At 42.3% G+C, this 27,810-nt stretch overlaps 1 protein-coding gene across 1 annotated transcript in view; it reads right to left on the bottom strand.

Annotated features, from left to right (window-relative positions):
* The window catches only part of Maats1 (MYCBP associated and testis expressed 1), a 36,534-nt gene extending 22,107 nt beyond the window's left edge, over nt 1-14,427 (bottom strand). Inside the window, exons 1-6 of the mRNA XM_028788187.1 lie at nt 14,348-14,427; nt 13,239-13,295; nt 11,011-11,192; nt 7,216-7,393; nt 3,328-3,485; nt 1,068-1,250 (exon numbers count right to left, since the gene is read on the bottom strand). Of these exons, the coding sequence (XP_028644020.1) occupies nt 1,068-1,250; nt 3,328-3,485; nt 7,216-7,393; nt 11,011-11,192; nt 13,239-13,295; nt 14,348-14,412 (823 nt within the window). The 5' untranslated portion in view covers nt 14,413-14,427. The remainder of the gene's footprint in view (nt 1-1,067; nt 1,251-3,327; nt 3,486-7,215; nt 7,394-11,010; nt 11,193-13,238; nt 13,296-14,347) is intronic.
* Nucleotides 14,428-27,810: the final 13,383 nt, after the last annotated feature.

Below are 27,810 nucleotides of genomic sequence, written 5' to 3'. Positions count from 1 at the left end.
GTGGGAGGAAGAGCGTGTTTTTAATGTCCAGTGCTTACATTTAACGTGTGGAGAGTGCACTGTTAGGCCTGTGAGCTGTTGGGAGGTGACATCTTAAGAGGGTGAACATTTCTAAAGTGTAAATCGTGAGGGGTTGCGTCTGTTCTCAGTGACCTGGGTGACACATCGAGAAATTATTCTAAAATAACGATGTGCCCTACAGGAAGCATAGCCAGTAGCCAGCAACACGTCTACAGCCTTGTGGCAGGTGGTGCCTCCATTTTGAAGTGAGTGTTCACCAGTTGGTGATATTTTGTTCTGGAGATGTCAGTCTAGGCTCTAGGTTCAAGAGTCTAACCACTAACTCGTGATCTTGGCCAGATGACGCTTCAGCTTGTGAGCTGAACTTTCAAAAAACATAAACTAGTCTCTTGGGCCTCATAAGCGGCACAGGTCTCTCTGTGAACTGGTCACCTGGTGACTCTGCCTTCTAGGTTTTAAATGTCCGTGACTTCATTAAAAATGTCTTATTTCATAAACCTGGTGTAAAGGTTTCAGTTTCCATTTTTGTTTTTAAATAAAAATTTACTTTACAACTTGATTGCTGGATTTTGTTTTTAGGTAGGAGTCTTGCTAAGTTGCTCAGGCTAGCTCCAAACTTCGACTCTGGCAATTTGCCTGCCTCCAGCTCTGAGGACTTGTAACTATAGACATTTGCCACTACGCCTAGCTATCATGTTTGCACACATATTTAGTAGCTAACTGAATTTACTCTCTGTTAAATTATTCTACGGGTGTTTCTATTCTCTGAGTCTGAGCTTTTATTACTTTGTATGAACCCATCCTGTACTGACAAGGTACGAAACGTGTTCATTGATGCTTTTTCAAATATTCTATTGCTTGCTGTCAATGTACCGAATACAGATGTCTTCTACTAAACCTCTAGCAGCATGGATCCATCTATCTATCTATCTATCTATCTATCTATCTATCTATCTATCTATGTATCTATCTATCTATGTATCTATCTATCTATCTATCTATCTATCATCTATCTATCTATCTATCTATCTATCTATCTATTTTACCTTCATAGGTGTTGAGATAGTGGTTTCTGACAACAAAGTCCTCTGAGTTGTTGTCTGGGAAACGGCCAAGGCGAGACAAAGGTCCGTAGACCTGAGATCCAAAGTTGGAGTACTCCTTGATGATGTCTCTCCGCTGCAGCTTCCCCTCTATGTTCTTCCCTTTTCCCACGAGTTTTCTGATGTCTGAAATAAAAGGCTCTGCCGTGGTTCTCTCCCCATACTGCTCTGAATTTCAAATGCAGAATGTTTTGACTCAGCAGGAAGATACTGAGCTGAGTGAATATTAGGAGGGCCCACCACTGCTAGAGGCCAGCAGCACTAGAAACAGCTCTTCCATCCGGGTAGCTCCAATACAGGCAAGGGTGGCAGAAGCTAAGTCAGCGAATGTCCTCAACGTGGAGTCACATGCACCCGCAGACTTGTGCGAGCAATGTGCGCACGCGTTCACACACACACACACACACACACTCACACATACACACGCAGGTGTGAAATCTCATCACAGGTACGTATTACAAGAGTGAGGAGTCGCACTGCAGGAGGACCCTTGCACCTGTCACTTTGAGTGTTGGAATTTAGTAAAATAGTTCACATTTGGCCATTTATCTAGAAAACTAGTCAAACCCACCACTAGCTATGTTGTATACCGAAAAGAAAAAAATGTCAGTGACATCTAAATACATAGTCAACAGCAAGCTAGTTAGATTTAAAAAAAAATTAAAGGTTGAGTTCACAACAAAAAATTTTAATTTTTAAGACTTTAATTTTTGAATTGATTTTACTTTTTCTGAAAAAAAAAACTTTTTAATGGTTTTTAAAAATGTGATTGAGTTGTTAAGAGTACATATCAACCATGAATTCGAGCACACTGGTAATACAATTCTTACTTTTTTTCATGAATTTGAGGCAACTGGAAAATTTTCAGTCCTGATTTTAATTTTTTTTTAAAATTAGATCTTTGAGAATCTATCTAGTTTGCTTATATTCACCCCTCCTCAACCCTCCATTTTTCTACCTACCCAGCTGAGTGTCCTCCTTTTGATTGTTTGTTTTTTTACCCATAATGCCCCATGTGGGTTGTTCATATATTCTTAGGTATGTGGCCTTACACTGGGATGTGGCAACTTACCAGGCTCAGCACTTGTAAAAGGCCATACAATGTTTAAAAATCAATTACATTCTATTTTAACTGAGTGTGAATGTGTGCGTACATACTGCGTGTGCATTCATGAAATGGGGGTTTCCAAGTGCCATGGCACATGTGTGAAGGTTGAGGACAACTTTAAGGAGTTGGTTTTCTCTTTGCACTGAGTGGGTACCAGGAATGCATTTACCCAGTGAACAATCACAATGGCCCCAATAATACAATCTTTATAGGTAATTTTTAAAACGTTTTTCAATAAGAAAAACTATAAAATTAAATAAGAAAAAGTACAAAATTAAATGAAATGATTACTAATAACTTAAGTTTTTCATAAAAATTTTAACCTGGATTTTTAATTTAGTGTGTGTGTGTGTTCATGTGGTGAATGCACACATATGTGGGAGGGTGTGCCCCTGTGCTAACACATACAGAGGCCAGAGACGGACACTGTGTGTCCTGTTCCATAGCTCTTTGCTTTAAGCCCTTAAACAAATTCTTTCAGTAATCCAGCCCAGTAATCCTCCTCTCCTTCCTACATTGTACTGGGGTGACAGGCACACATGGTCACACCTGGGTGGTGCTGGGATCTGAACTCAGATCTTTGGGCTTGGACAACCTGTGTGCTTAGTCATTGGGCCATCTCCTCAATCTCTAATGTAAAAAAAAAAAATGTATTCTTAATCCTTCCCTGAATAAAGTGTATATTTCTCGTTTTCTTTGAATAAAATGAGAATATATCATTATAGGCTATATAAACATAAATACATCTGTGGCATTAAAATTTTCTTGGAAAGAAGCAATTAACAAAAATGACTAAAATGTCATCTCCGGGGACAAGAACTAAAAACAAAGTTAATTAACGAGCTTTTTAAACAGACTTGGGTTATGAATGTAAGGGACCTACTACCAACACATATAGTAGTAACTTAACTAACTGTTTGAACATGGTCATTGACTTTCTCAGCAATTTTCCTCCAATGTCTACCTTTCAGACAGAACTCCTCTCCCTTTCCTATTCAATACATCAGGACCAAAGAATTTGATTCGAGTTTAGTCAGGCTTGGTCAAAGCCCCAAAGCCTGGTCCCCTCCCTGGCCCGTTCACACCACATATTACTTGATACATGTTTGTGATGGATCTGCGCGACTTTGGCCTCCTTCCTTTCCTGCAGTTTACACCACTGCTCGTTCAGGTGCCTCATGTCCAGCTCATTCTGGTTCTCCTCACGCCTCTTCAGCAATTGTTTCAAAACCTCCAGGCGCAGTTCCTGCAGTCTTGAAGATAGAGTACAGAGTATTACTCTCTCAGATCAGGAGTTCTGGTTGAGAGCCAGCGCAGGCCCTTCCTGTGAGCATCGTATTCACGTGCTTTAAAAAGACCACTGTGGCAAAAATATAGTGGGGGGCGTGGGGAAGGGGCGCGCATGCGTATAGTCCAGAAGCTGAAGAGCAGACAGAGAGCAGGCAGATGGGGTAAGAGATGGGCTCGCTGAGGCGCTGAACCTAGAGAACATTTGTAAACGGGGCTGGTCCCGACAAGGTAGGAACTCAGTCAATAACCTTCCCTTTCCTTCATAAATCTGTTCTCGTGAGTGCCCTGTGCTGCCATGTCCAGGCTGTGCCCCCAGCTGCTTCTGAACCATTGTATCTGGTGGCTTGAGCCCCCTGTTGTTTTCTGAGGCTCCGAAACAAAACAAACAACAAATCCTGGTTCCAGTCTATCCCTGCCTCCGATCTTCCCTTTAAGAATCTTCCTCTTCCAGAAGCTTCTTGTATCCAGTCTCTGGCTCTCTCCCAACCTGCGCTTCCAGCTAAGAGTCTCCCTCCTCACAGTCTCAGCTCCAAAAGCTTCAAGCTTTTCCTTGTCACAACAGAACTCTGAAGGCGTCCCGCTCCCGCTTAGAAATTCATTCATTAACTTTCAGGCTCACAAGCCAATCCTACAACATAAGATGAGTTCCAGGCCAGGAGGAAGACAGGAGCTCAGAGGGATGAGGAGGAGGAAGACAAGAGTGGGGCTTGTTCCATGGAGAAGGGGAGGTCCAGCCTCAGCCAGGGAGACGAAATGGCTCAAAAGGCCTTGGGAAGGCTGGTGTGGTATGCGCAAAAGCACAAGTTCAAAGCTAGTCTGGACTACATAGGGAAACTCCGTCCCAGAAAAGACCAAGGGGAAGTTGGGACCAAGAGTAGGGGGGGCCAGAGACAGGACAGGTGTGACTCAGGCCTGCTCTAAGTGCAAACAGTGGAGGAGAGTGGGGACCAGGTGATAAATGCTTCTGGGGCACCAGATGCTCTTAAAATTAAGACACACGGGCTGGAGAGATGGCTCAGTGGTTAAGAGCACTGACTGCTCTTCTGGAGGTCCTGAGTTCAATTCCCAGCAACCACATGGTGTCTCACAACCATCTCTAATGGATCTGATGCCCTCTTCTGGTGTGTCTGAAGACAGCTACAGTGTACTCATATATATAAAATAAATCTTTAAAAAAAATTAAGCCACACAACAGCAGCCCCCTACTTAAGTGAAGGATATAGTTACACGCTACACAGTGAATCGGGGCCAACAACGGGCCTTATCTACCATGATGGTCCCTTAACATTATAAGGAGGCTGAACAAATTCATATTACTTGGTGATAATGCAGCCCTTGAAATGCCATAGCTCAGTGCATCATTCTCGCTTATGGTGATTCTGTTGTAAACAGACATACTGGGCAACCAGCCATGTGAAAACATAGCAAATAAAATAATGTAGAATACTTGATAGTGGTGACAGTCCACTATTAGGCTGACAGATTTATGCTGCTTGTTTATTGTTAATTAATAATTAATTAATAAACGGGGCCTCACGTAGCCCAGGATGACCTCAAACTCAATATGCTGTCAATGGGTGGCCTTGAACTCCTGATCCTTCTGCCTTAGCCTGCTGAGTGCTGACCCTACAGGTCTAAGCCTCCCATCCAGGCTTTTCTTATTATTTATTGTGTTATTTTAAAGTTTGTCATAAGAATCCACTGCCGTGTTGTGCTGGTGGCAGCCTAGCACACCTGTATTTACCACATCTTCAATGTGGCGCATCGAAGGGCCACACGGAGTGACCTGTAACTGTCCAGGGTCACTCAGCGGTGTGCCCACACAGCAACGCATTTCCCAGGACACACCCCGCTGTTACAGGCAGTGACTGAACGAGACTGAGCCAGGGTTACTTCTCCAGTTTGCTTTTACTTCAGTTTCTTCCACGGCAAAATGGAGATAATCGTACCTCTCTCACAAGGTGGTTGTGGGCACTGAATGAGTTCACGCACTCAAACTTAAGTGTACAACAGAACTGTCTGGAAGGTTTGCTCTGGCAGACTGCCGATCCTAACCTCCTGGTTCTGTAGGTTGTGGGTAAGCTCAAGAATACGGGTTTCTAGAGAGTTCTCAGAGCATGGCGTGCGCAGAGAAGGTGCTCTGAGTGCTGTGCTCTGTATCTTTCCTCCTCATCGCCGATGACACTAGTGGCTTCTGGCTCTCCCTGCAGCATTCTCAGATGCCTTCTCTTCCCAAGTCTCCCATCTCAAACAGAACAGCTTTTCTCTCTAGAGCTAGCTTGCTATTGCCTGGTGGAGAGGGGCAGGCTCTTACCTCATCCTCTGACCCCTCCCTCTTTATCTCAGTCCCAACAGGCCACGAGCAGCTCCCGTGAGGCTCAGAAGCCTGGCATTCACCAGGGCTTTCCTATCTCATAGCACAGAGCCTACACACAGTGTGTTTATTAAAATTGCCCTCAGGTTTAAATCGCCTTCTGAAGTGATCACTCTGCCCAGAAACATTCTAAGCACTTTAATGCATTTTTACTAAACACATTCCTCTCCAAAGAATGGCAATCAGCTTAAATGTCTACGGACCAAGAGGACACTGAGCCTCCTTGCCACACACCGTTTTCCACTGAATTGCTAGCTTTTACCAAAAACTGCATGTAGTATGATTCAGGCTTGGTCAAAAAGGAATTGGGAAAAAAAATTTAAATTCAACAGTAGACTGAGTCCGCTCTTGGTTCTTCTCTGGTGCACAGGGGGCTCCGATAGCATTGCGCAGCAGCACGGGCTCCAGAACAAACTAGAACAGAGGCCAGCCTCAGCACGCACCTTCCCAGCATGCTTGCTAAGGACTCTTTGGTTCTAATAATGTCTCATCATTTCTAGACATCAACAACAGCCTCACTACCAGAAACGCCTCAGGAGCATGTGCTCAAAGAGCATTAGACACTTGCTGGAAATGGCCTTATGTGGTACATTATAATAACAATCATATCATCATCGTCACCACCACCACTATCATCATCATCACCACCATCAACAGGTAAAATGGAAAACTGGAGAAGTTCCAAGACCTTTATGCTTGTTGCTGTACACGCTCATCTCGTCACAGACAAAGCCTCCACAGTTTGCCTTTCCAGTAGGAAGTGCTTCATCAGCTCCGGCTAGAGCTCCGGCTAGAACTCGGGTGGCCTACGAGTCTTGGAGGATAGGAATGAGAGGGCTGTCTACGAGGACGTTGTGTGAGGCATAGAGAGCTCTTGCCTAGGCATGGCGGTTATGGGAATGACCCAACGGGGATCTCTAAGATGCTTTGCAGAAATCGCTGGGACTCTGTGACAGTCAGGACAAACCCTGGAGCAGGGTGCTTTGGTTTCATGTTTAACTTCATAGAAGTTGAGGATTGTTTTTAAACACACATATTTGGAGGAAATGCTTCCAGATTCAACAAACAAACAAAAAACTAATAAAGTGGCCAGGTGGCAGTGGTGGCACACACCTTTAATCTCCACACTTGGAAGGCAGAGACAGGTAGATCTCTCTGTTTGAGGTCAGCTTGGTCTAGAGAGTGGGTTCCAGGACAGCCAGGACTACACAGAGAAACACCATCTTGAAAAACCAAAATGAATAAATAAATTAAAGAATAAGGTATGAATGTTGCTCTCACCAACCCATGAACAGCTGTCCAGGAGCCCAAGAACCTACTTTTCAATCTCTCCTTCTCTGAAGGCCCACTCCTTCCTCTCCATGGCATTCATCATCTTCCTCCTCTTCTCGGTCTGGAAGCTGTCATTCAGTGGGGGCAGAGTGGCCTCCCAGGCTCGCTTCTCCCGGGCCCGCTCTATCATTTCCACCTCAGCTTGTCCTGCTGGGAGACCTCGGCCTGCAGGGGATGTCACAGCTCAGGAACACAGGGCAAACCCACAAGCCACCCTTATATGCCTTCCTCCTAACCCCGCTCTAAATTCAAGGGTTAGGATACACCATGACACTGCTGGGAAAGGCAGCCTGGATGCTTGAAAACTATCGTCATCTGTGACCTTCATGCCTCCTCTTACTGAGGCAGAAGTTGTTTTAGTTACATACAAGTTCAATAGCCACGGAAGAATCACCTTGGAGTGTCCTGTACTAGGCCAAGTCCATAGTTTTAAAATGCAAAGAGGGGGCTGGAGAGATGGCTCAGTGGCTGATCATTCAAAGGACATAGCTTTAGCACTCACATGGCTGCTCAAAACCATCTGTAACTCCAGTCCCAGATGACCTGACGCCCTCTTCTGGTCTCTGTGAGAACTGCATACATGCAGTGCATAGGCATATATATGCAGGCAAGACACCTCACACACTTAAATAAAATTTCCAAAAAATGTTAAATGAAGAGGGAGCGATATATCAGTGATTGGGATTTGTTGAATGGAAGTTGAAAAGACATATGTACTTTAAAAAAGAACACTGAACACCCATTAGCTGACACTCTTCTTTGCATTCTGTCTCCTATAGTGGAGCTTGTGGCTCAGGGACACAAGCTGAGACCTACCTCAACTTAGCCTTCTCTGGCACAGGTTTTGGGAACCCAGTTGCACATTCGGTGGCTACCAGATCTAAAGGCAGCTTCGACTTGGTACATCACCTTCCTAAAACTGAAAATTACTAAGCGAAATAGGTGTCATGTGGGTTTTCTCTTTAATATTTGAAAGTTTTTCATTTTACAAATAATTATGCATAAAGGCTAACAGAAGTTTCTACCACATATAAAAAGCTACTTCTTAACTTTCTGTTCTGTTTGTTCCAAGTCTTGTTTCCTCATCAGTGGAAGTCTGTCGATTCATTTAATGTATGAAGAAATATATAAGTTTAAAGAAATGAGTGGAGCCTGAAAAGATGGCTCAGCAGCCAAGAGTGCATGCTGTTCTTGCAGAACCAGAGTTTGGGCCCCAGCACCTACATCAGGTGGCTCACAACTGCCTATGAGCACTAAGGGACCCAGCGCCCTCTTCTGGCCTCCGCAGGCACTGCACTCACATGTGAACGTGCACGCATATACACACACTCACATACACAATTTTATAATTATAATTTTTTTAAATCTAAGAAAAGTATGCTTTTAAAAACTAAAAGGTACAACTTAAGAAAAATCCATGTTTATTGTATATGCAAATATATACAGATATATCAATATAGCATTTATGTAGTGTTTTGCTTAGTGTTTAAAAACAAAAAATACAAAAATAACATAAATACTCATACTTGACAGTTGTGCGTGTCTATCAAATATCTTCTTCACCTCTTCTAATGAAAGAAATTTAAAAATTAAAAATAAATTAATGATTGCTTTAATCACCATATTGAGCCCTGTTCTCTTCCCTCTCCCAAGATAAACACAGGAGGAATTTAGAGCACTTTTTCCAAGCTTGACATTTTGTGAGTCTGTTAATGTTCATGTGTCTATGACTTAATCACTTACAATATAGCAAGAACTGTTAAAATTCATTTACCCTTCAACAAAACTCTGACATGAAAATATAATGATTCTTATTTTACAAACAAAGAAACCGAGGGGCTAAAAGTTGAGGCCAGCTGCGTGGTGTGGAGGTCGGTATTAAATGCACAGTCTATTTTGTGTTCTTATGTATTGAGCTATATCCCCCTAATAAGGCATGAATTGGAAGCCAGATTTGATTCTGAGATGAAATGGAAAAAGAAGTATATGAAAACAACATGAACTGACTGTTAAAAAGGGTGACCTACATAGCATGGTACACGTGTTAGTCTGTGCTTGCTCTCAGCCAATGGCTAAAGAGCTATTACACACGTATTATTCTGAGAGCTCGCATCTCGGAGTCTGCTGCAGCAAACATCCCTGCCCTGGTCTCAATGAGCCTACCATGAGCTTCCCCAGGATTCTTCTGAGAAACGCTCGTCTGGTAGCTCGAACATAAGAGAGGATTGCTTTAATTCTGGAAACTGCCAGATTTACCCTCAGAAGGTATTCACAGCTTCCTTCCTCCTTACTTCCCTCTCTCCTTCCCCTCTCCCTTCATTCCTCTCTCCCTCCCTCCCTCTCTGCCTTCCTCCCTCCTTACCACACAACTTCTAGTCAATCTTAGTTGCCCCCTGAAGGCTTTATAAACCAGAGTAGCTCACTGAAAAGGGAGTTTGAGAAAGGTAGCTAACCTCCACAGGGACCGTTAGACCAGGAGTAGGAATTTGAGTTAGAATTACTTGGAGGTATAACTTATTAGAGAAAGAAATCATATTTGTTTCAGCATGAGTTTCCCACTCCCAAGCATGGTGTATTTCTGTCTTTATCACACCTCCACAGGCCTAAAGAACCATATAAATTCTTGGCATGTCCAGTCACTAAGTGACTAAGCACATTCTCCTTTGTTATAGTTATTCTGTGATCTTTTCCAATAACGTTTCTATTCATATTACAACTCACACAGTAAAGTTGCTAGTCTTTTCTTACATGTTGATTTCACGATCAGCTCTCTTGTGGATCACTCCTTTCAGTTACTTAGAGTGTTGTTGTTGACAGGGTCTCGTTGTACAACACTGGCTAGCCTAGAACTCACAGAGATCCACTTGTCTCTGCTTCTGAGTGCTGAGATTAAAGGTGTGCACTGTCACGCTGGCCTTTTATTAGGGTTTGCTTTTTTTTTAAGATTTATTTTGCGTATATGAGGACACTGTAGCTGTCTTCAGACACACCAGAAGAGGACATCAGATCCCATTAGAGATGGTTGTGAGCCACCATATGGTTGCTGGGAAGAGGAGTCAGTGCTCTTAACCACTGAGCCATCTCTCCAGCCCAGGGTTTTGTTCATTTGGTTGGTTGTTTTTGTTTTTTCATCACAATTTTATTTTATGTGCATGGGTATTTTGCCTGCATGTATAATATTGCACCACTTGCATGTCTGGCACTCTGCAGAGGCCAGAAGAAGCCATGTTCCCTGGAATTGAAGGCACAGATGATTGAGAGGTACCATGTAGGTCCTGGGAGTTGAACCCAGGTCCACTGGAAGATCAGCCAGTGTTCTTAAGCACTGGGTCATCATCCTGGTCCCTTATCAGGCTTTTAAATGAGCACTGTCTACAAATAAAACTAGTTTTGCTGCTGCTGGCTAAACCTCATCCCATATTTTTTTCTTCTACCTTACAGCACTAACTCTCCTTTCATTTCATCTCTCCATTGCATTCTGGAATGATTTTTTTTTTTAATAATCTGCTGACCACTGTCTTTCTTTGAGAAATGTCTATTCAGGCTCATTGCCCATTTTAAAGTGAGGTAATGCTTTCTTGCTGTTGAATTGTTTGCCATTCTTGTATATTCTGAAGACAGAGACTAGCCCCTTCCTGATATTTTTTTATGCAAACATTTTCTCCCAATATGTGTGCTATTGTTCCACTGTTTAAACAAGAATTGCCTGGATATGGGTCATTCCCAAGAACTCAGCAGTGTGCACTGCTATCTGTAACATTCAGTGAGAGTTACCAACTCACCCCAAGTCAGATTAGCCAGAGTCAAGAGCTCAGGAATGGTGTCTTGACACACAACATATTCTGGAGAGTATGGATCTGTTTGAACATCTGCATCCCGGTAATCAGTCTGTGTGCCCACAGTGGACTTGGTAGGGAGGATTGCATACTTGGAAGACTCGGGAGAAAAAAGAAACGATCCCGCCCTACAAGGGTAAAAGTAAAGGCTGAAACTCAATGTGAACACTTAAAATACTACCTAACCAGGTGAAAACCACTGTATCCCTAGCAACATAGTCATTCATGCTTACTAAACAAAGGGGATTAAAACAGCGACACACATTTGATGCTTTTGTTACTTCTTATTCTTTTAAATATTACTCATGATCCACTAAAAAAAAATTAACAGTGAGTTTTAATATTCCATATACAATAATACCCAGACCTTGGCATGCAGAAAATCACAAGAAGGACCAGGAAGGCTCCTGCCTATGGTGGCTGGCAATCTGTAGCTCGAAAAGTATTGGCCTAGAGAGCTGCCTTCTGGAAGCAAATGTGAAGTGAGTCAAGGTGAGTTAAGAAGAGAAGGTGGGGAAGAGCCTAGAACACTTGGGCACAAGGGAAAAGTTCTTGAACAGAACACCAATGGCATATGCTCTAAGATCAAGAGTTGACAAATGGAACTTCATAAAATTGCAAAGTTTCTGTAAGGCAAAGGACACTGTCAATAGGACAAAACGACAACCAATAAATTGGGAAAAGATCTTTACCAATCCTTCATCTGATAGAGGGCTAATATCCAATATATACAAAGAACTCAAGAAATTAGACTCCAGACAACAAAATAACCCTATTAAAAAATGAGGTATAGAGCTTAACAAAGAATTTTCAATGGAAGAAACTCAAATGGCCGAGAAGCACCTAAAGAAATGTTCAGTATCCTTAGTCGTCAGGGAAATGCAAATCAAAACAACCCTGAGATTCCATCTCACACCAGTCAGAATAGCTAAGATTAAAAACTCAGGTGATAGTAGATGCTGGCGAGGGTGTGGAGAAAGAGGAACACTCCTCCATTGTTGGTGGGACTGCAAGATGGTGCAACCACTTTGGAAATCAGTCTGGCGGTTCCTCAGAAAATTGGACATAGCATTACCTGAGGATCCAGCTATACCACTCCTAGGCATATACCCAGAAGATGCTCGAACATATAACAAGGACATATGCTCAACTATGTTCATAGCAGCCTTATTTATAATAGCCAGGAGCTGGAAAGAACCCAGATGTCCTTCAACTGAGGAATGGATTCAAAAAATGTGCTATATTTACACAATGGAGTATTACTCAGCTATTAAAAACAATGAATTTGAGAAATTCCTAGGAAAATGGATGGAACTAGAAATTATCATCCTGAATGAAGTAAGCCAATCACAAAAGAACACACATGGTATTCACTCACTGATTATTGGATATTAGCCCAGAACCTTGAAATGCCCAAGATGCAACTCACAGGCCACATGAAGCTCATAAAGAAGGAAGACCAAGTGGGGGTGATTCGGTCCTTCTTAGAAGGAGCAACAAAATACTCAAGGTAGCAAATATGGAGACAAGGTGAGGGACAGAAACTGAAGGAGGGGCCATCTGAAGACCTTTCCACCTGAGTATCCATCCCATGTGCAGTCACCAAAGGTAGATGCTGATGTGAAAGTCAGGAAGTGCATGCTGATAAGAGCCTGATATGGATGTCTCCTCAGCAGCCTTCAAGAGTCTGGCATATTCAGAGGCAGATGCTCACAACTAGCCATTGAACTGATAATGGGGTTCTCAATGGAGGAGTTAGAGTAAAGACTGAAGGAGCTGAAAGGGTTTGCAGCACCATGAGGAGAGCAACAATACCAACCAACCACAGCTCCCAGGGTCTAAACCACCAGCCTGGGAGCACTTAGGGAGGGATCCAGGGCTTCAGCTGAATACGTAAGAGTGGAGGGCCCTGCTAGGCATAGGTGGAAGATGAGATCCTTGACCTCATGAAGGCTGGATGCCCCAGGGGGTGGGAATTTTGAGGGTGGGGAGGTGGGAGTGGGGGGGGTAGGTAGGGGTTACATCCGCAGAGAAGGAGGAGGAGGGGTGAGGGGATAGGGGTTCCTGAGTGGGTGGGGGATGGGGTAAGGGGACAACATATGAAATGTAAATAAAACATCCAATAAAAAAATTTAAAAAAAAAAGAAGAAGGTTTTTGAAATAAAGTCACTTACTTGGCTGATGCTAAAACAACATTGAGTGGCATCTGTTGAAGAAATGGCAGGAAGGGCCTGGGGGTAAGGGAGAAAGCACACGTGTGAGGTTTTCACACCAGCTCAAAATTTTCTTCTTATTTTAATTACTCTTCCCTAAAGTTAAGTGAGTTTGAATAAACCAAAAAAAAAAAAGGTAATATTCAAAGTTTTGTATATACAAGATCACTGGAGATGTTCTTATTTAAAATGCAAATTTCCAGATGTGACCCAGGAGATACAGCCAGTATAGGGCACATCTGGAGCTCTGCTTTCCCAGTGTGCACTCTGGCAGCTCCTGTGCAACCACACTCTCAGAAGCATATCTCTACTTGGGCTTTTGATACTTGTTAATCTCCAGTAGCTTTTCAAGTTCCTGAAACCTTCTGAAACAATCAAGGGCTTCCTTAAAAGCCTCCCCTTCCCACCAAGAGCCAAGAATTTGTATCTACTTTAGTTAACAAGTTAACATTTTTTCTAAAGGAAAAAAAAGTATCAGAACACTTCTATCAGGAAATATTTACATGTGGGGCGGTGGGCTATGAGAGGCAGTGGGGTACCCAGTTGAGTCTGCTTTGAACTCCGGTGACCCTAATGGGACAGTAGGAGTTCAGCCTTGCTCCTGGGCCCTGGTTCCTTTTACTTATCCACAACCCCTCCTAAAGAAAGGTTTGTGGCCTAAAGTCACATAGCACAGGTAGCACAGGTAGCACAGGTAGAGGACATGACTATAGGCTGCAGAGCCTCAAGAGATCTCCATATTAATGAGATACCTAGAGGTCAGAGGGCGTAGTTGGAGGAGGGTCTGGGAAGGAATGCTTAATTTCCTTGCACTGGGATTTCAAGATACATGTTCTATCTGGCTTCATTTGATAACTGTTTTCTTATCAAATATGCATCCTTTGTTGCCATGGTACCTCATGCACGGTCTGTGATATGTCTGTTGTGAAAGTTAAGTAGCATTCAAGTAAAGAGCTAAGCATGATGGCTGACATGCTGCAGCTGTCTAAACAGTGTAACCCCTGCCGCCACCATGAGGACCTCCCCCAACAGCCCCAGGGCTCAAACATTCATTACTCTTTACTTTCTACCTGTCAAAGAACTTATAGCGGTTCTTTCCAGAAACATCCGGATCTTCGTACTTTTCCTTCGGCATCTGGAAAGAGGTATCTGCTCTAAAATGAAGCAGAGAAAGATATTCAAGTCGTCAACCCTACACGTCATGTTTCTATGTGTTGTAGGAGAGACGGAGAGAGCATTTAGCTGTCCTATGTCTTAGACTAGATGCAATTATTGGAACTGGGAAGAGGAAAAGTAACAGCTGGAAAATGAGGAGGTTTATAAAATCCCAAATAAAAAACATTGCCACTCTTAATGAAAATAGAATTTCAAAGGGTGATTTTATGCCCTTTCTGGCATTATTACTTATTAACTTACCATGACTTATAAGTCATTTAAATAATCAAGATTTAGATAGAATTAGTTTTGAAGGTGATTTACTTGTAAGTCTCAAAAACAAAAGAACAATAAAAACAAATAAACAAACAAAACCAACCATAGTTAAAGTTCTAGAAAAGAAGACCAGCTGCAATTTCTAAGGTGAACCAAAGAAACAACAGCCCTGTCTTTGGTGGCAAGTTATTCTTTAACATACACATAAATATGCATTCCAACCTTCTGAGAACTTTTAGCTATATAGAGTTATATAGTTATCTATATGGTTTAATACATATTATTTATTTATCATATACAATATAAAATACATAATATATAACATGTCATATATAATAATATAAGCATGTGTAACAATATTATGATATATGTAATATATGATACAATTATGTGTAATTATATATTGTATTACAGTAATATATTACATGATATTAACTGTTATATGGTTATATATATATATTAAGCAGTAATGGTTATACATTTATATATACATATTTATGTTTATATAAATGTATAGCCATTGCTTCTTTTTTCATTAATTTATTAATTCGCTTTACAGTGAATAATTCACAGCCTCCCCGACCTTTCCTCCCAGTCCCACCTTCTTACTCTCTCCAGTTTCCCCCTTCCATTCTCTGCAGAGAAAGGGTGCCTCCCAATCTGGGCACCAACCTGTCCTGGTACATCAAGTCACATCAGGACTAAATGCATCCTCTCCCACTGAGGCCAGACAAGGCAGCTCAGCTAGGGGAAAGGGTACAAAAGCATAGCCATTACTTCTTGATCAGCCCTGAATTAGAAAGAGGGGCTTACATCACAGTAAAATTTCAAACCATGCAGAGTAATTAATTCTTTAATATATCAATATATTCATTAAAAACATGACTATGTTTAAGAGCAAGAACCCCTGGTACATACACAGCATGAAGCCGGAGAACTTCTTTGTGTTTGGCTTCTTGTCCCCTCCATTCTCGAGTGACATGTGATGGGACAGGGTCTGACTTGTTCCAGTACATAGAGTATCTTGGATGATGAAACAGGTTACTGAACATGGACCGAAAGTTGGGGACTTTTTTCTGGTGTTAGGAACGGGAGGCAGAGGGGGAAAGGTCAAAATTGTATGGTCTAATACAAATCATACTGTAAGTTTTCCCAAAAGTACAGACAACGTATGCAGCAGCAGAGGAGGAGTTACTTGTACATGCACACACTATTCTATGGAGATACTAAAAAAGCTGGCAACAATGATAGTTCTGTGGCAGGGCCTGGACCGTGTTATTCTGTACTACATAGGCTTTGCCAACACTTAAATTCTCTAGCATGGGTGCATACTTAATTTCCATTGACTTAGTTTATGGGTTCCTGCGTGTGTGTGTGTGTGCGTGTGCATGTGCGTGTGCGTGTGTGAATCCAGGTATCCACAGAAGTCAGTAAAGGTCATCCAAACCTCCAGAAATGGAGTTATGAGCAACTCAGTTTTGAGTCACCAGACCTGGGTCTTGGGAACTGAATTTCCATCCTTTTCCAAGAGCAGCAAGCGTCCTTAACCTTAAGCCATGTCTCCAGCCCAGTGTATGTGTTCCTTGTTCACTACTACTTAATCCTTGAAATGAGCTACATGTACTAACAGGCCTGGTTCCCAGTAATCATAGTACAGTAATTCCTACAATCCCCAAATCCTGGTTAGTGAGCAGCCAAACCGGTTGATTCGGGTTGATTGGGTTGTCTTAGTAGATGAATTAGACTTACCAGTCTGCTTCGAACCAGGGTGGCTTGGATATTTGCCTGTGCACGGTCTCGCTCACTGGACACAATAAATAACGGATCTGTAAAGCGGTAAAAGGAGAATAAAGAAATAAAGTAATAGTGAATAAAGAATGTTTACTGGGAATAGACTGCAACTCTCTCATTTATCTCTCTCACTTTTATGTATTTTTCTAGTTTTTAAAGTAGATATTTTTATACAATACAATCTGATTAGCTTTCCCTCTCCAAACTCCTCTAGATCTTTCTCTCCTCCCCTCTCATTCAAGTTGCCCCCCCCCCGGTGTGTGTGTGTAGAAAACAAACAGGAATCTAAAAATAATAATAATTTAAAAACTCAAGCAAACTGCGATAATACAAAACAAACAGAAGAAGGAGAAGGAGAAGGAGAAGGAGAAGGAGAAGGAGAAGGAGAAGGAGAAGGAGAAGGAGAAGAAGAAGAAGACCCAAAGGAAGAAAATGCAGAGGCAGAGACACACATGTTGGCTTTCACAGAAATCCCATAAAAATACAAAAATGGAAGCCATAATATATATGGAAAAGATCTGTAAGGTTCAAAAAAAATCCCTGACAAAACATTATGCATCAAAGAACATTCAAAAATGCCAGGGAGTTCACTTCGTGTTGGCCATCTACTGCTGGGCGTGGGCCTTCAGTTGGAGATAACTATTTTTCCCTTCGTGAGTGGTTACCAACTGGAGATAGTTTCTGAGCTAGGGATAGGGCCTATGTCCACTTCCCCTCTGAGCACAGGACCCCATCTGGCTTAGACCTCTGTAGGCTCTGTGCACACTGCCACAGTCTCTGCAAGTTCATATGTGCATCAGTCCTCCTGTGTTTAGAAGGCCTTGTTTCCTTGTGTCCTCCATCCCCTCTGGTTCTTACAACCTCTCTGCATCCTCTTCCGCAGGGAGCCCTGAGCCCTGAGGGGAAGGATTTGATGGAGCCCCAGTTAGGACTGAATGTTCCAAGATCTCTCATTTCTCTGTACACTGTTCAGTTGTGGGTCTCTGTATTTGTTCCAATCTACTGCAGGAGGAAGCTTCTCTGTTGATGGCTGAGCAAGACGCTGATACATGACTACAGCAGAATGTAATCAGAAGTAATTTCATTGCTGCATTCCATTAACAGAACAGTAGTATTTCATTGTCCCCTATGTCCATGGCCTATCTAGTCTCAGGTTCTTGGCCACCTGAGCCATGGTGGGGATAGGTTCCAACTCAGGGAGTAAGCCTTCAATCAAATCAGATATTGGTTGGTTACTCCCACAAGCTCTTTCTCACTGTCGCACATTTTAGAGATGATTAGTTTTGTATTTGTTCGTTTGCCATCGCTCATGTCTGGATGCTGAAGGACAACTTGCGGGAGCCAGTTCTCTCCTAGCACAGAGTAAGTTCTAGGAAGGAAATCCAGGTCATCAGGCCCTTATCTAATATTGAGCAACCTTACTGGCCTCTCTCATTTTCAACACTGAGTCTTGCTATGCTTTCCAGGCTAGCCTTGAACTCCTGAATGCCTCTGCCTTCTGCGGAAGAGACTAGAGGCAAGTGCCAGTGTGCCTGACCTGCAATTTCTTAACTGGAAAGCAAACTAGAGAGTTTAGACATCGCCTAACTGTTAACAGCTATGGTCCTGTTACCTTCTTCCATTTACCAAGGAATCTATTAGATGTTTCTTTCCTGTGAATTCCAAGTCAGCTTATGGAACTGGAATGCGAACAAGAAGCCTGTCATGTGACACTAAATATTCCTTCTTTTTTCCTATGAATGGACTTCTTTTGTGGCCTGAGTCATCTAAAAAATACTTCAAGGCGAGGAATCCTATTTATAAACACTATACCTATTTCCAGTTAAAAAGAACACATTTAACAGTGCTGGGTAGATGGATCACTCACTAACGTGCTTACCACACAAGCATGAAGACATTAGTTCAAAGCCCCAGCATGCACATAAAAAGCAGCACAGCAGCCTGCATCCGTGTACTCCCAGGACTGGGGAGGTAGGGGCAGGCAGATCCCTGGGGCTTCTGTCCGCCAGTCTAGCAACATCAATGAGCTCTATGGTCAGTGAGACCTTGCCTTAAAATATAAGCTAGAGAGCAATTGAGGAGGGCATCCAGTATTGATTGCTGCCCCTCTCTCACCACACACACACAGAGCGTGGATACATTTATCCACCGTTTTCCATGTTCAGTGCACTCGGAAGGTGCAAACAGCATGACACCTTGAGAAGTGTAGACGTGGTAAGAAAATATTCTCCATTAAGAAATAAATGCGAGCAGCCACCTTTAGAATGTATCCCTTCGATTTATACAGACTGTGTGGATGATGGGCCCAAGTTATCTCTCCAACAGTCAACCAATGATTACCTCACTACTGTAAGTACCTGCTCACTGGGTATATCTTTAATGATGAAGGGTACTGTTGACTGAGTGTATTGTCTATTAAAATCACCCCATGTGAGAGACGACCCAGCTCTTAAGAGCACTTGTTGTTCTAGTTATTAGCAGAAGACTTGGGTTCAATTCCCAGCACCCACAAGGTGGTTCACAACCATTTGTAACTCTAGTTCCAGGGAATGTGGTGCTCTTTTCTGACATCGAAGAGTACCAGGCACACATGTGGTACATGTACAGACATACAGGCAAACACTCGTGCACATTAAATAAATAAATAAATAAATAAATAAATACTTTTAAAAAAATCAACCAATGTGACACTAAACTTATAAGTGGCTTTCAGACAGAGAAAAATTTCATTTCCCAAATAGATTTTTCTCAAGGAACACAAATACCTTGGCCAAACATTTACTAGATTTATTTGATAAGACAAAACCAAGAATAAACAAAGTAGACCACTGGGCAGAATATGTGTAGTGGTTTGAATAAGTATGGCCCCTATAGGCTCATGTGTGTGAATGCTAGGCCCATAGGGAGTGGGATTATTAGGAGGTGTGGCCTGGTTGGAGTAGGTCTGGCCTTATTGGAGGAAGTGTGTCACTTTGTAGGTAGCCTATGATCAAGATGCTCTGTCCCCAGCATCATATTAGCCTGTATGCTGCCATGCTTCCCACCATGACGATGATGGACTAAACCTCTGAGACTGTAAGCCAGCCTCAATGAAATGTTTTCATTTATAAGAGTTGCCCTGTCATGGTGTCTCTTCACAGCAATAAAACCCTAAGACAGAAGTGTTGTACTGGCTGGTTTTGTGTATCAACTTGACACAAGTTTAGAGTCATCAGAGAGGAAGGATCCTCAGTTCAGAAAATGCCTCCATGAGATCCAGCTGTAAGGCCTCTTCTCAATTAGTGATCAATGGGGGAGGGCTCAGCCCATGGTGGATGGTGCCACCCCTGGGCTGGTGGGCCTGTGTTCTACAAGAAAGCAGGCTGAGCAAGCCATGGAGAGCAAGCAACACCGTCCAAGGCCTCTGCATCAGCTTCTGCCTCCAGTTTCCTGCTCTGCTTGAGATTCTGTCCTGACTTCCTTTGGTGATGAACAGCAATGTAGAAGTGTAAGCTAAATAAACCCTTTCCTTCCCAGCTTGCTTTTTGGTCATGGTGTTGTCCCAGCAACAGAAACCCTAACTAAGAAAGCATGCAATCAGTAATTACACAGCCCGATCCAAGAAAATGGGTCTTCAGAAGAGAGTCTGGAGATCCAAAGGAAATACCATAAAGCTGAAAACAATGCTGGGTCCAGGTGACAGCCTGGTTCTACAGAGGGCAAAAATCAGAAAAAGAAACGGTTGCACTTGTTGTAGTAGTAAATCCAGTAATCTAATGAACACTTTTATACATAATATTATATATGGTACTGTAATAGTCTCAAGAGGATGACAAACATGTGTGACCCAGAACTTAAGGTCTGGAGGAAAAGACAACAAAAAATCAAGGCATAATATAAACTGGAGTTTAATTGGTCCTAGGGGAACCAGTGCGCTGAGTTTATCAACAATGTTTTGATTAATAAAAAAGAGGAGGAGGAGAAGGAGGAGGAAGAGGAGGAGGAGGAAGAGGAGGAGGAGGGGGGGGAGGAAAACCACTGAAAACAAACATGAAGCAAACTGGAACCTCTTTACCCAGAGTGCCAAATTTAGATTTGTCAGAACCTAGGGGCAGGAAAATCATTTTCGCTGGACATGTGTATTTGAACGCGGGCACATCGCATGCCTCTCCAGCTCCGCTCCACTTCACACTTTTATGAATATGCACTTGAATGAATGAAACCAGACTAGGTTTCAGGAAGATAAATTATTGGGGGTTTAGGGGGGAAGGGTGACCCCCACCCGAGTCTGGTACTTGGAGAAGCTGAGCACACCTGTGGCTTCCGAAGTGCTGCAGAGCGCGTGGCCCACTGCGTGCTGGGACTCAGGGCTTCCACCAATGTGGTCCGGAGCCAAAAGGTTTGTCCTGGAGCTAGTTTTTTAGCACGCCAGCCAGCCATACCCCTACCTGGTCACATTAGCCCCGGGAGGAGTGGGCAGTCCTTACCGTACAGGAAATCGTACACTCGACTGGTGAACCTGCCCTTGGCCCTCGACACTTCTCTGCACTGGTACGGAATCCTATGACCGTCGGACCTGGCCTGCTGGATGGTCACTGTGCGGCTCATGGTGCTGCCTTTTTCCTCCCGCCAGCAGAAAACCAGCTATGGGAGGCTTGGTAGCTGTGTACACCGTAGCTATGGCAACCACAGTTGCACGCAGGGATAAGGGGCGGGGCGAGTTTCGGGAGGCGGGGCCGGGAAGTGAAAGAGCAGGAGGAAGGGCAGGGCTTCCAGGGCCACTTTGAAGAGGCACAAAGGAGTGGCAGAGTGGATTTTGGGATGCAGAGCGGACAAACCTAGCAGAGTGAAGAGACGAGATGTGAGGCGACCTGAGGAGCTGGTTACTGGAAGGGAGTAGTCAAGAGCAGGGGGAAATGCTAGTATGGAAAGAAGCAGGGCTAGGAAGAGGAGGCTAGAGGATGGTTGGATTCTGCCCGATAAAGCTGACGTCAGATTCTGAGGAAAGGGCTACTTGAGAAAACCAAGAGCAATTTGCTAGCGACAGCCCTTGCCACCAGTCTCTTCTAGAAATCCTGGGGTGGGAATGGGTGATGTCTAGTGTCTCTTCATCTGCTAGAATTGGATACTTTCATTTCTGAAAGCCGCTTTCCACAAAGTGGAGAAATCCAATCTCCTACATGTTGGGCCTTGGAGCAGTAACGAAGAATACATTGGCTTCAGTAATAGAAAATCTGTCTCCAGGCAGCTGAGCTTGGCATTATGGTGCATGCATAGTCTCTGCTTCAAAAACAACAACAACAACAACAAAGAGAGGCAAAAGTGGGTCAGCTTTTGCCCATGATCCATTCTTCTTTTAAAAAGAAATGTCATAGTATCACTTTACCTTAAAATTAGCCAACGTCTCAAACTAATAATTTTGTTTATTTATTTATTTATTCATTCATTATTTTTGTGGCATTGGGAATCGAATTTAGGGGCTCACATATGTTACAAGCACTATACTACTGAGGTAAACTCTAGTCCAAATAATACATTTAAAAATAATCGCTATTATCATTAACAAGGTTAATTCTAATTCTTTTATCCAAGCATATTGTACATGTTCAAATTTACGTGGTTGAATAAAAGATGCTATTTATTGCTAGTTTGTCCCATTAAAGATTTAAGAATCGTTTTGTTCTAGAACAGTGAATTTCTACCACTTAGTAATTAAAAAAAAAAAACTTTCTTATCCTGAAATCCAGGTTATCAGAATAACCAAGTTATTTCAACGTGGTTATCCTGAAATACAGATCATTAAGATATAAACGCTGGATTATTTTTCTTATGCATCACAAAATCAGAGAAATGAGCTGTGCAGGGCAGTGCATGCCTTTCATCCCAGCCAGAGGCAAGTGTATCTCTGTGAATTTGTAACTATAAAGTTTTACTGTTTCTAGTGTTGCTGCTGGGGTTGCATGCATTGCCACATATCTGACATTCTAATTAACTTGAACTTTACAGCTTTAAAAATCATATCTCACTTTAGATTGTATTTTGGAAATTGGTTGACTTTTTTCCTGAGTTTTGATTCATGGATTCACAATTATAGAAATGAGGGCATTTTCCCAGACCAGGAAATAAAGGTTCTTCCACACTTATCTCCATTGTGTATCTACTCCACACAGTGGGTGTTGTAAGTTTATCTTCAGATAATTAGCCAGCCTGTGGTGACCTCCTAAGGTGATTCGCAGGACCCAGAGCCCTTGGTGTTCTTGCTCTGTCAGGCATGTCTAGCCCTGTAATAGTGCCACATGGCCTTGTCATTCCTCTCTATAAAGGTCACACACTAGCCCCTTCTCAATTGAGGGTTGGCTTTTTGTTTGGTTGGTTTTGTTTCTTTGTTTTTCTTTGTGGTTTTTTGTTTTTGTTTATTTGTTTGTTTTATGCCCAAAAGCCTTAATGTTGGGTCTTCTAGAGATAAAGGTGCTTGCCACTGCAAACAATGCAAGCCTGAGATTTCGAGTCTGATTCCCAGAATTCATGTAAAATTAGAAGGAGGGAACCAACTCCACAAAGTTGTCCCCTGACATTCACATACCATCTCTGCCCCCACCACACACACAAAATACTAATCAAATATTTTTAAAAATTCAGTGTTTTAAGCAAGTTCAGACTGGGATGCCTTCATAACTATCCTTGGCTGGATGCAGTCCATGGGTTTGAGTGGAACATACCTCAGAGTCTGATATGATACCAACTCCTTCAGTATTAGGACCTGCATTAGACAAAAGACTCTGCAAGCCATGGTGGAAAGTAAGTGGTTATGTGACTGATTCTTTTACAGAGACCTTAATACTCATCTTGCTCTCACTTCATAGGTGATTTTGAGGAAACAAGTGACCGTGTTGGGGAACCCCACATTGCAAGAAACTTGCAGATGGTCTCTGAGAGCTGGGGCGGGGGGTCTCCCAATGGTAAGAAGCCAAAGCCCTCACCAGTACAAAGCAGGAAACTGAATTCTTCTGATAACGAGTGAAATTAAGAACATGGTCACTGGAACTTCAGATAAATCAACAACTGGCACCAGTTTTAATTGCAATCTGGTAAAACTCTAAGCTATGCCAAGACTCCTGACCTATGGAAACCACCAGGCAACAAATGTTTTCTGCCATCAGGCTATAATATTAATATTACAAAATGTCTTGGTGTCGTGGGTCATTAAGTGCATGTAGCCTAAACCACCAATATCCATTTTTCACAACGGATATGGAATGCCTAACGTAAAGAAGGCATAGGTCAGTTTGGTCCCTGGTAAGGGCTAGAGGGCTTCATGGCTGGCAGATGGCTGCATTCTTGTTCTGTTCTGTTCTGTTCTCATAGGGGATCATTGAGACAGACAGTGACTGATTTCTTCTTATAGGGGTCCAAATCCATCTCGGAGACTCTAACACACACACACACACACACATATTTCCCCAGGAGAATTGAAAAGCTTTTTTTTTCTTTTTCTTAAATTCAGAGGCAGACATGCATATACTATGTAAAATTACTTAGTCTGCAAGCAGGACAGAAGCTAGCTATTAAACAGACTGATGAGAATTTAAGCCTTGTAATTCTCTCAAAACATGTGGTATCACTCCTTGTATGAGCAGCAACCATCCACCCATGCATGGTGACGTCACCAAGCACAGGCACCACCGGCACGGGACTACACAGCTATATCACTGAAGACTGTTAAAAGGTAATTCCCTAGTTGTGTGTTGTGGTAGTGAGTTAGATCCCACTCACAGAACTGCTATTTGGTGCACCAAACTCTACTCGAGCTGTTATTTCAAGGTTCTTGCCTCTTAATTTTGTAACCTTAGCCACAAAGGTCTTAGAGGTAAAAAGAGTAAATTTGCTAGTTAAAATAAAAATTGAGGAGCAACAACTGGATAGTCAAGGTATTAAATTTATTACTACTCTTATCTTTTATTAGTCTCTCTGTGTACCTATTTTCTAGTTTTGGAGTTTTGTTTTTGTTTTTGTTTTTTTGGGTTTTTTCGAGACAGGGTTTCTCTGTGTGGCCCTGGCTGTCCTGGAACTCACTCTGTAGACCAGGTTGGCCTCGAACTCAGAAATCCACCTGCCTCTGCCTCCCAGGTGCTGGGATTAAAGGCGTGCACCACCACCGCCCGGCTCTCCTAGTTTTAAAGTTTTGATGTGTGTGCGTGTGTGTACAACAGTACATGTGTGGAGTTGTTAATTGCATGCTACCATCTGAGTCCTGATATTGGGATCAGGTCATCAGGCTTGGTAACTAGTGTCTTTACCCAGGAAGGTATCCCTCAAGGCCTTCAGTTTAATATCTAACTGTAGCACTTTTCTTGGGATTAAATAGGAAACAATAAGCCGGGCAGTGGTGGCGCACACCCTTAATCCCAGTACTTGGGAGGCAGAGGCAGGCGGATTTCTGAGTTCGAGGCCAGCCTAGTCTACATAGTGAGTTCTAGGACAGCCAGGGCTATACAGAGAAACCTTGTCTTAAAAAAAAAAAAAAAAAAAAAGGCGTTCAAATAAAGTCATATGGTGTTAAAAAATAAATAGGAAACAATAATTGCATATGTTTTGTATTCTTAATTTCCACTTAATATAAAATAAAACATCTCAGTGTGCAAGCATGTGGGCTGAGAAAGAAAAGTGACATTTAATGCTTACTGGTTCATCAGAAGGAAAAAGTAACCCACATGTATAAGTTAGTCAGACCATCTGAAAAAGGAGTTAAGTTGATGAGTACAAATTAGTAAATGTTTCCCATTAGAAAGGAGATCTTTTGTTTGTTTTTTAAAGCAGGACCTTGCTCTGAGTCAGAGGCTGGCCTTGAACTCTGTTTCTTCCTGCTTTGGCCTCCTGAGTGCTGGAAATGTGTTTCATCCTTCCCAGATTGCTCTTTATTTTGTTCATGAGTAGGCTGCTTTACCTCAAAGAAGCAGCTATTGTAGGTCATAGTGCTCAAGAGATAGCCAAGGGTTTATTACAGTCTCAGAAACATCTAGTTAGAAGATGCAAGGGGCAAGAGAGTCTTTTCCCTGAGGCCTGCCACTAGTAAGGACATCGTGCAGGAGGCTGTTGTAATCAGTGCCACTTACACACACACACACACACACACACACACACACACACACACACACACACGGGATAAGAGACAGTTTATTCTGAAAACAAATATGGGTGATTATGGTCTGGGAACAGTTTCACACTACCCTAAATCCTACATTCCAATATGGTGATACAATACTCCCATGTAGTTTTATAGTAAAGAAACAAAATCATAAATCAAGACACTTTCCACATACAGTGGTAAAACAGTAGGTAGACAGGTCACAGGAAGGCAAAAAAAAAAAAAAAATCTCAGCCATAGCCTCAGATGGTATCTGATGATCTTCTCAGCCTTTTGGATGGTGGAACTGGGAGAGGTGGGGGAGGGGGTCTGTTCCTACATTGCAAAGGATTTATCTAATACTCACAAAGATGTTAGATCACATACAGAAGGGGGCCAATAAATGACCACTAAGTGGGGACTAAAGCTGCTCCAAGACTACTTGGCTATAATCTAGCAAACGTCCACCCTTACTACATCTCTTAAAGTTCTAATCAGTTGATCAGTCTTACAGGAAGTTCAGAGGAATGTGTGGTTCATGCCAGGAATTTTCCTTCACAAAGGGAAAAATGGGAGGAAATTTTATCAGTTGTAAAAAAAAAGTTTCATTTTTTTCTTCTTCTTTTGGCCTACAATTTGTATAAATCTCAGTCCTCACAATCCTTACATTTTCCAGTTCTCTCCTTTCTCTTCTTTGTTCGTTTATTCTACACACAAATGCTGTAGCACCAGTAAATACAGGCCAGTGGTTTTAAAATGAAAGTACTTTGCCTTTAGATACATTGCACAGGATAGTAAATAGAACATGGGGAGACGTGGGACCTTATGAGCTATGTAGCACTGAATGAATTATATGCACTCTGAACCGCAGTTTGTGTTGAAGATTAAATGCCTCTCACACTCAACACTACACACGGAAGCTAGGATGCTGAAGATTATACTGTTTCTACCTGAATTTAAGAAATGCCAGGAAAAGCTATTTTAAATTCTATTAATTGATGTAGTGATAATTTATAATAAAAGCAGTTTAGAAGCTGAGGGTATGTAACTCAGTTTGTAGACTATTTGCCTAACATGCAGGAAGTCCTTATACACCAGGAATGGACAGCACGCACTTGTAATTCCAACATTTAATGATCAGCTCAGGGTCATCCACACAGCATTTAAGGCCAGCTTAGGCTACAGACCTTGTCTAGTAATGTTTACATTAAACTAAAACCGCTTTTGGGAGCAGAAGAGATGGCTCAGTGATTAAGAGCACTGACTACTCTTCCAGAGGTCCTGAGTTCAATTTCCAGCAACCACATGGTGGCTCACAACCATCTGTAATGGGGATCGGATGCTCTCTTCTGGTGTGTCTGAAGACAGCAATAGTGTATTCATATAAATAAATAAATCTAAATCAGTAAAACCACCCCCCCAACTCACAGCTGGTTTAAGGAAGCCACTCAAACATGTGCCAAATGCCAAACGCTGTACATTTTAGTGAACTTGTATATGGTTAAAATGGCTCATTTGAAGTGATGGAGCTCCACTGAGGGGGTTATATTTTCAGTATCAGTAAAGAAATCTTCATATCATATCTTCTTTCATAACTACTGCATCATGATATATTAGCTGAATATTTAGCATATATGCCAGAGAGAAATAGGAGGTAGGGGACCTTTGTACCTAACATCTGCAGACTATATATGAGAGGGGAGGGCAGGAAGAAAGATCATAAAATGCCCCAGGGTGGAACCTGGATTTGTTACTGGTTGTCCAGTACCAAAAGGTCAGCCCTAAAAATATAAATACAAGTAGCATTATACTGGACTGAACCGGGTTATATAGGAATATATATATATATATATATGAATATATATATATGAATATATATATATGAATATATATATATGAATATATATATGAATATACATGTATACATATGCATGCAATAAAAACTAGGGAGGAAAAGGCCATGAATTTGAAAGATAGTGGGGAACGGGTATGTATATGTGAGGGTTTGTAGAAAGGAAAGGGAAAGGGGAAATGTTGTGATTAAATTACAATCTCAAAAACAAAAAACAAAAACAAAACCTCTCTAGGTGACCTTTTAACCTTTGCGCCTGCGCTACAGCCACGCCCTTGGAGCAAGGCCTTGTACCACTTTTGCGCACGCGCTTCTTAGGCTCGCTTCCGTCTGGAGAGGCGGGACTTCCTGTCCTC

Source organism: Grammomys surdaster, unplaced genomic scaffold (assembly GCF_004785775.1).
Source record: "Grammomys surdaster isolate TR1022 unplaced genomic scaffold, NIH_TR_1.0 125704, whole genome shotgun sequence".
NCBI classification, from domain to species: Eukaryota; Metazoa; Chordata; class Mammalia; order Rodentia; family Muridae; genus Grammomys; species Grammomys surdaster.
The sequence above is the reverse complement of the archived record's forward strand: the minus strand, read 5'-3'. Positions and strand labels throughout refer to the sequence as shown.